A 9372-nucleotide genomic window follows, 5' to 3' on the forward strand; every position below is an offset into this window, starting at 1 on the left:
TGGCATAAACTTTTTTCATATCTTATGTACAAAAGTAAAGTATTAACTGGGCCACTGCAGAATTACACAACCAAGTTCATAGATTAAAAGTTTGTAACTTGGAGTTCTGCTGATCATTTTAATAGAGTAGTATTTTTTGATATACTTATGTTTATGATTTTAGAGATTGCCCTGCTACCCTATTCACTAACTTTGACGTATCATGCCAGTTGAGTTATACGAAATTGTGATACTATGTTACAAATGTCATCCGGTGCCTACTGGTGGGTATCATACAGTAGTTAGATGACATTTGGTTGTTTATTTTAGATGACATTGATGTTTATTTTTAACCGATTTCAAAAAAAGGAGGCGGTTTGTTACCTCATAACTTCGTCATTTATTAACTAATTTTAAAGATTAATAATTGAAAATTAATATTTTGTTTGAAACAGTATACTTCCAGATTGGTCGCATTCCATTTTCATGAAAATCGGTTTAACGGTGTGTTAAATACATAATAACTGAAATACGTCTTTGAAGTCGGTTTAATTTTTATGTTAAAAAGATTACTTGTAATAGGTTGATACTAAAGACTAACAACCGACTTCCAACTCAAAAATTAACCTAAACTAAAAAGCAAAAAATAACATCTTACCTATGTGCTACCTTCTGATCAGTTTGAAGGCGGTGCCAAGCCAGTGATGTTATAATTCAAGCCGTTTAAATTACAAAATTACTGTGGTTCTTTCAAAAACGGCTTTAATTAAAACATGACACTGGATTGGCACCGCCTTCAAACTGATCAGAAGGTAGCACATAGGTAAGATCGCCTGAACGTTAGGCGTGGCTTTGAATGTGGTAACATCACACATCCTATACATATACAGTCGACACCACTCAATATTGCACCCACTCCATCCTCCATCTCATCCCCCCAGGAAGTGGGGGGGGGGCGGCAACAGATGACTTAAGTAACACATCGCCCTTCTGAGACGACGTAATTAAATCTGCAAGTTGGGGCGTTTACTTAACATACCCACTTTGGGGTAATTCAGTCGTGAACTCTTGAGATATGGGACTGTTTACCTAACCTAGATTAGTTAAATGTTTATGTTAACAGTTATTAAGACTCCAACATGATGAGGTGTAGTTAAGTCCCCCACACACACATTAATATTGCCAAATTTCTTACATACTACCTATTGCCAGGTAAGCTTAGATAAGTAGACGCCGATAAAGTTGCCTCAAATGGTTCGTGTAAAGATACCTTGTCGCTTTGTCAGCCGTTCTATCGAATTTGGCTGAAGCCCTTCAATGCGTCTCAATATTATCTACCTAGGTACATATTATTTACTACTTAAACGCCATGGTACAACTTTAGACAACCTTCCGCTATAAAGGCCTAATAATATCGACTGTATTAAGCTGTGGCGAAGCCTGAAAGGGGCCCTGTTACAAAATTTGTTGGGGGGCCCAAGTAAAGGGTAAATTCACACGTATAACACACAAAAATAAAACAAAAATGCTTGCTTAAAATAAATATGACAGTGACTTTTTAACCTACGTAGGATGTTGCCAACTTTGGGGTGCTCGCTTATCCCGGGAAAAAAAGAGATTGCTTTTTTTACTTTTGTCATTTCTGGAGTGAAAATCTAAAGGCATCTTTGACGGCCTCCATGGCGCAGTGGTATGCGCGGTGGATTTACAAGACGGAGGTCCTGGGTTCGATCCCCGGCTGGGCAGATTGGGATTTTCTTAATTTGTTCAGGTCTGGCTGGTGGGAGGCTTCGGCCGTGGCTAGTTACCACCCTACCGGCAAAGACGTACCGCAAAACGATTTAGCGTTCCGATACGATGCCGTGTAGAAACCGAAAGGGGTGTGGATTTTCATCCTCCTCCAAACAAGTTAGCTCGCTTCCATCTTAGACTGCATCATCACTTACCATCAGGTGAGATTGGCTAACTTGAAAAGAATAAAAAAAAGGCAGTTTTTTTCAGAAAGCTCCAGATTAAGTGTGATTGTAGATTACATTATACTAATTTCTGGGGGCCCCATATCATTGATACGGCTGATACGGCTACACCCACTATTAAGGCACCTTAGAGTCGTCTCTTTGCGAGTGGCAAACTGACAAAGAATATTTTCCATGAAAATCCGGACTAGTGTAATCTACATACGATACAAAAGATTAACAAACTGAAGTGACAGTGGGCGGCAATACTTGTCGTTTAGCAATAGTAGTAAATAGCTGGATGAGGAAGGCAGAAGATCGTGAGTCTTAGGCCTAGTTCGGACTACTTTAGCATTTTAGTCGAGTAGCATACTAAACTACTTGCTACCGCCTAAAAATCGTTCGTACTCGGCTGAAATACTAAAGGCATAAGGCGCTCTTGGAAAAGTCTTATATCAAACACTAATAAAACCGCTCGGTTACCCTTACGTAGTTCCTGTTTTCTTTAATATACAGGGATAAAATATAGCTTGTGTTGCTCGCTGATAATGTAGCTTCCCATTGGTGAAACAATTTTCAAAACAAATTTAGTGGTTTAGGCGCGAAAGCCTAACAAACTCACATTCAAATTTATAATATTAGAATGTCTTTGTACTCACCGATATTTGTAGAGTTGTTGGTCATTGTCCATTTTACTCCCCGCCGCAGCCACCGCCGTCGCCCGCGCGACACTGTTCTGTGTGTCTGTCTGTGTTCCCTCACACACACGCACAACACAAGTCACAACACAGTTCTATTGTCTCTGTTCTGTGTACTAAGCTGTTCTGTAAGCACTGATCAGTGTTCAGTTCCCATGTTTAAAAAAAACTGTAAGCGATGGGTGAAAATGTGCTGTTATTGTTAACTGTTTAAGTAAGTAGGTGTATGCCTACATATTTTAAATACCTATTAGGTAGGTCTATCATAGGCGACATAAGATTTATTATGAATATTATTTAAACGGGTACATACCACGATAATATGAAATAAAATGAAACACTGGATTTTCATACGGGTTTCACCAATGGACTGATGGATTTATGAGAAAGTTTCAGTTCTTTCACTAAAAAAAGCATGTAAGCTGGATGTGTGTAAGGTTTTCTACAAAAAGATTTCTGTAAGCGTTTATTCTCAACTACTAGACACTAGAGCATAAGCGGGAGATATTTTTATTATAAAAACTATTTTTTTTGCCATTAAAGGCATATTCCCATATTTCATAGCATAGTCGGTAGTCCAGCTGGCCTATTCATTAATTAAAAACCAAAAAATTAAATATAAAATCAACTGAGAAATGTCATCTACCTACTGTTATCTGTAATATACTGTTGGACAGAGATATAGAAACGAAACTCGAAACTCGATCGATCGATCGATGATCGATCGAACCACAGAATACACAGTAATCGAACTGAAATTAGAAAATTTCGAAAACGAAAATGAGCTGATGTTAAAGTGTTTTTATATATTTGTATATATTTAATATTTTTACTTACTTGATAAAACCTAACCAGTTTAGATAGTATTGGGGCCCCATTTTTTCATTTGCAGCAGGGCGACAGGGCCCTTGGTTACCTAGCTACGCCTCTGTTAATAAACTTTTAAGGAAAGAAAATTCAGTTAGTTTATTAATGACGTAAGACCTAATTGTGTTTGGGTTTGTGTGTTTGTGTAATATGTTTGCAGCCTAATGACGGTCTTCCTAATGAAGGACCGCAATGTTTAAATAACTAATTGACCCTAAGTGTCTGCTCAAGGAATAAAATAAATGAGCTAAGTGAATCTTGGAAACATGTGCGGAATAAACGTATCTAAAATCCGACCGCTTGGAGATGGACACCGTTTCTGACACCTGTCAATATAACCTTTTTATATTTATTAATTAACTAATTGTGAACAATTTTAGCCCAACATTAAAAGGTTTATTGTAAATTGGCATATTTATTCAATTTTTAATGTTATTACTAGTTACTATGGTTAATAAAACACATTTAAAATTTTGCCGCCAGTTCGAAGTTAGTCTTTTTCCCGGGGCTAAGACCTGAACTAAAATTGACAGCGCCTTACACAAATGACAATAAGACCGCCATCACCAAACGACAATGAGCGCAGTATTGTTTAAGATTGTATTCGCTTTTGCAATCGCTTTTGGGTGTATTTGCTTTGACGGCCTCACTCGCGTGTTCTGTACGCTCTATTTGCCTTTTGGTTGAATAGTCTGAGCTAATAGATATATTTACTTGCATAAAATGTAAAATATTTCGTAAGTAGATCTTTTACAGATTATGTAAGATGTTTTACCGACTAAACTTTTATAAAACTCTCAAACATTCAACATATCGATCGTCGCTTCCAGGTATCTGCATTGAGTGAATTGAAGTCAGTCAGCAATATATTTGCCCACTACAAAGTGCAACCGCTTTGAGACTCAAAGAGTGAATTCACCGTACACTTCCTTTGAAATACAACCCTTGCACGTGCCAATAACTTTAAAATATACAATTGAGTTAAACATTTCGATCAATTTGTAACTTGAAACATAAGTACCTACCTATTTCTGATTAAAATGTAAGGATATACGTCCGTATATATAAGCGATATAACTATAATACACAATAAGAATTTCTGTTTAAATACGAGTAGGTGCCTAAATTATAGTATTTTTAGATTTTTTGGGGGTATTATTGAAATAAATTAAATTCTAACTACCTAAATAAATTATAAGTTATATCTACATATAGTTTCAACGACGTTTGGAATTGGACATAATATTGATCCCTTGCAGACGCGAGTAGAGTATGCTGCAGTAAATAAATTGCATAAAGTAAATGCATTAGGTACTCGTACCTAATGCAATGCACCCTTTGAAATACCTACTTGAAGGGATGAATCATATGGAATACAAAAGTAGATACGACTGTCTGTCTATGTATTGCTCGCTGCAGTGGAAATGCAGTCATGGGGGTTTGTAGTGACTCACTTCAAACAACGTGGTTTTTATTAGTAGGTATAGACAAGCGGACGACCTCGACTTCGTCAGTCTCCTTTGAATACATAAGTATCTAGTTTCGTGATGCGCGGTCGATAGGCAGCCAGGCAGACTTCAGAGAACTCATCGTCAAACAAACATAATTTCATGTCCGGGCACTCAGGATGTGAAATTTTGTAATCTGTTTAAACCCTGCGTATAAAAAAAAATATTAATTTTGCTATCATCCGCGAAAAGCCGACGAACCCATGCGACGTCACCCAAAATTCTCTCTAAATACGTTTCACCCCGACGTGCAGATGTTGTCGCATGGGTTCGTCAGCTTTTCGCGGATGATAGCAAAATTAATATTTTTTGATCTATTCATGATGAACTTCCGCAAAGTAACGCCTGCTTCTATCCAAAATTTAAACCCTGAGGTTAATGTTTGGCTAGGTCGTTTTAGCCATTTCATTGAATGTTTGCGTTTATTGAATAACTACTGAATAGCCTAGGCGTGCTATTAGCTGGCCTATTCAACATTGGCTGCGATATAATCTAAGCTACAAAACACTCTCTCAAAATGGGAAATATCATTCCAGCCCCCCTAGCCAAGTGGCACGTCGATTCTCTTTCTACGGTCGCTAACGCTTCGAAAACTAGAAAGATGTATGGGAATGACATTTGCTATCGACAGGTCAACAGGTTACGTGATCAAATACATTTTTCTAGTTTTCGAAGCGTTAGCGATCTGAAAGAAAAACAGGCCAAGTGCGTGTCGGGCCACGCGCAGTGTATGGTTCCTTATGGAATACAGAACCCTAAAAATGCGTCTACTTTTATTCGCAATTTGTTAAGTGTATTCAGTTAAGTATAAATAATTTCCTACTTAGCGCGTATAATCGGCTTAAAGTTTAACGGACACGGTTCTCGTTTTTCCGTTACAAACTCAATTTCTATTCTCTATTTTCCTGTGACACGTTATAATAAAAGTAGTAAAGTATTTTGCAAGCTGTAAAAAGAAAAGAAAAAAGTTTATAATATTTATAAATATTAATGAGAAGTAGGCATAGCTGAAGTTTCAAAAGAATATGAAAAATGTATGACTAATTGATTAACTTTAGTACTTATTATGAGCAAAACAGTGGCGTAGCGTGCCTTGGAGGGGCCCTGTATCAGAATTACTTGGAGGGCCCAATTAAGGGTAAACATTTCTCACAAAATAAACAAAAATGCTTTCTTAAAATAAATAATTGTGACTTGACCTATGTGTATTTTTTTTACCTTTTTGGTGCACTTAACCCAGGGAAAAGAGATTGCCTTTGTACCTACGCCACTGTTTTAGTATACCTAGCTACGCCACTGGTTCAGTTTAGTCACTTCGAATAAATTTCGCATCTGATTTTAAGTAGGTCTGCTGTGTGGGTTTTGGGTATTAATCAAATACCTAACTAGCACCGCCCACGCTTTTAGAATTCCGATAAAGTTTCGGCTTGAATCAATAAAGGCAGACCTTTTGAAGCAACACCAACGGTGCGGTAATGTTAATGAAGCCTTTTCATCGAGGTATTCAACGAAATATAAAATACCCTGTGGGTATAAACTTCGCAAATTTAAATTAGGGTTCTGCGGGTAGTTGGTTTTTCAGTGAAAAATCAAACATAATATAACTCTTAGATCAGCTACCAAACTTATCAGTTTTGAACTCTCGGCGATTGACCTTAAATCAAAATTGGCAAAAAGTGACTAACTTATTTCTAATACCTACTCATCAGCCAATTTTACCAGCTCTAGAGAGTCAACCGCTTATAAATAGATAGGTAAGAATATTATTTTAAAACACGTCTGTAGGTAGATTATATAGAAAAAAAATCCCAAATTAATTTTGCATTTCGTACTGTGGTGCTCCCACAGGTACGAAATGCGATAACAATTTTCCAATCTCCAAGTTAAGTTCGTTCCTCGATCCAGTTAATCTACCAATGCTTTTTACTTTCAAAATATGTTGCCAACCATTCGCAGCTGTACAACGGAATGAAATGGAAGAAAAACCTATTTTCGAGGGCGAACTCTCTCCGGACCGCTTTCCCCTTCGGTTAAACGTGCCACGTTTACAAATCGTTGTACCTACCTATGTACGGATGTTGTAACTAAGGGACGAGTTCATTAAATAGGTTAAAGGTTTGGACTGTAACTAAGTTCCTTAGCTGTCATAAAAGTTTACAACGGTCGACATTATGTAGCACAAGGGGACAAATGAAACTTCGTCCGCGTGAAAATCAGTTATTCACAAATCCCGCGGGAACCACGGAAATTTTCGGGATAAAAATATGTGTTGAACCAGGGTTTGACACTAAACTTTTTTTTTATTCCAAGAATTTTCTAGAAAGTTAAAAAAAATAAAGACCGGAGTTTAGAAGTTAGATAAGAAGTAGATAGAGCACGTTGCGCTAAGGGTCCCGGTCGTTATAAATCTGATATTGATAATAATTTAAGAGCTAACATGGTCACTCTAAGACCAGATAGGAGCAGCCTGATTGATGGTACCTGATTTCATATACGAGTAGGTACCATCTATACTAAAATTAAAGAGGAAAGATTTGATTGTTTGTATGTTTTGTATAGCGTCTGCTAGTCGTCTATAAGGAGGGAGCCCTGGCCCTAGGCTGGTAAAATAGTGACCATAAACATAATAAGAGGGAGGGATGAAAGTCTGTATGTAGACTTTCATCGTCCCTCTTTATATTTGGAATAAAATAACCAAAAATTCAATAAAAAATCAAAAAGGCACATAATGCAAAGAAAGCATTTGTTTAAATTATTTTCGTTGTCTATTGGCGCAAATCTCCAAAAGTCCCCGTCGGATTTTCATGCGGTTTACACAGATAAATTAAAAAACAATACCTATACTATACCTCCATGTAAAATATAATCGACTCTATGACTACACAATCACGACCAAAACCTGCTTGCTGATTGCAAGTAGGTAATATGTAAACATTTATTTCTTTCAAATTAACTTAAACTACCCCCATTTACTTGTATAACAGGGGTTACTAAAAGCTCTGTTTCAAGACGTCTTGTGTAATTAGGCCAAGGGAGAAAACATCTCACTCCTGAGCGTTTAGGCAAGGCGGTGTACCTACTTAAGAGCTAAGTACAAAAATAAACACAGACATTATGTAAAAGTCTAAAAAATTAAACAAAACATTATATAAAAAAATATTTTAGTTCTCATTTATCAAGATCGTTTTTTGTGCTTTAAAATTCGTGTGAAAATCTCGTCGAAGTCAATCAAACAGATTTGCAAGCAAATCAAAAACGTGTTTATGCTGCAACATAAATACCTAGGTACATGGAATATTTATTTTATTTTGATTATCATAGACTTTTTTGTTCGAAAAATATAGTTTTAAACTTTATTGCAATAATAGGGACAACCCAGAATTTCTGGATGCTCTTTCATTCTACTATAACGTAGATATATAAACATTTTAAGAGAATATCAAAGAATAAAAGCATATCGATAAATAAACCGCAGTCAATTCAACTAAAACAATACTAAATATGAAAACACATGAGCGTAAATAGGTACGTAAATATCAATATTTGCAAGCTAATGGTCAATAATATTAATAGGCCAATTACGTAACCAGATGGACACTCACGATCCGGCTGGCATGTGTGGAATGTGCTCAGTGTTCGCGAGCGCCGCAAAGACGTGTGCTCGCGGCGAGTGCTGCGGCGCAACTGGCAGTGGACGGGAGAGACTCGTAGTCGCCACACCCCCTCCCACCTCATCCCCCCGCTTTCATAAGTAATGGCGCCCGATGTGGGGCCGGTGTAAGACCGATCGCACATTTCATACTTTCAATTTCTTTTTTATTTCATCGCGATGTGTATTAAGGTATGTTCTAGTTGTTGACAAAATTTGAACCAGTAGTTGACCAACATGTAAATATGATTTTCACCCACTTTCGAACATTGGATTAGTTTGAAATATCGGAGTTCGGACACATGCGTAAGACTAGCTGCGATATGTAATGTGCTTCCAACATTTTGGAAATTATATCCTTCAGAAAGTTCAAAATCAAAATTTCCAACTTTAATGTTTACAATTAAAGTTAGAAATGGTCAAGGACCAGGACAATCATCCTACAAAGTAGACTTGCCATCAGTAGCACTGTTCGTAATGCAATCAGCAATGTGCGGCGGTCCTAATAAGCCCCCTCACCCACTGACACGCTGACAGTGCGACGTAGCCACAATAATAACGAATAGCGGTGAAAATCTTACAAAACATTGCAGCTACGCGCATATAACACCTCCGCACTAGAGCACGCCGCGCTTTTTGAAGAGGTTCCATCGAGCGTCTCTCACATAACCGTAAAAAACTTAACAATATTATAATATGGCGAAGCTACTCAGGGG

General features: G+C 37.3%; 1 protein-coding gene across 2 annotated transcripts in view; it reads right to left on the reverse strand.

Moving 5' to 3' along the window:
* Window positions 1–8681, reverse strand: part of LOC112055854 (oxysterol-binding protein-related protein 1) — a 33506-nt gene extending 24825 nt beyond the window's left edge. Inside the window, exons 1-2 of one of the 2 annotated variants that reach the window (XM_024096129.2) lie at window positions 8610–8681; window positions 2594–2801 (exon numbers count right to left, since the gene is read on the reverse strand). In XM_024096129.2, the coding sequence (XP_023951897.1) occupies window positions 2594–2625 (32 nt within the window). In that variant the 5' untranslated portion in view covers window positions 2626–2801; window positions 8610–8681. Of the gene's footprint in view, window positions 1–2593; window positions 7254–8609 lie in introns of those variants that run through there. The other variant, XM_052882246.1, reaches the window with a different exon arrangement.
* Window positions 8682–9372: the final 691 nt, after the last annotated feature.

This window comes from Bicyclus anynana, chromosome 1 (assembly GCF_947172395.1).
Source record: "Bicyclus anynana chromosome 1, ilBicAnyn1.1, whole genome shotgun sequence".
Lineage (NCBI taxonomy): Eukaryota > Metazoa > Arthropoda > Insecta > Lepidoptera > Nymphalidae > Bicyclus > Bicyclus anynana.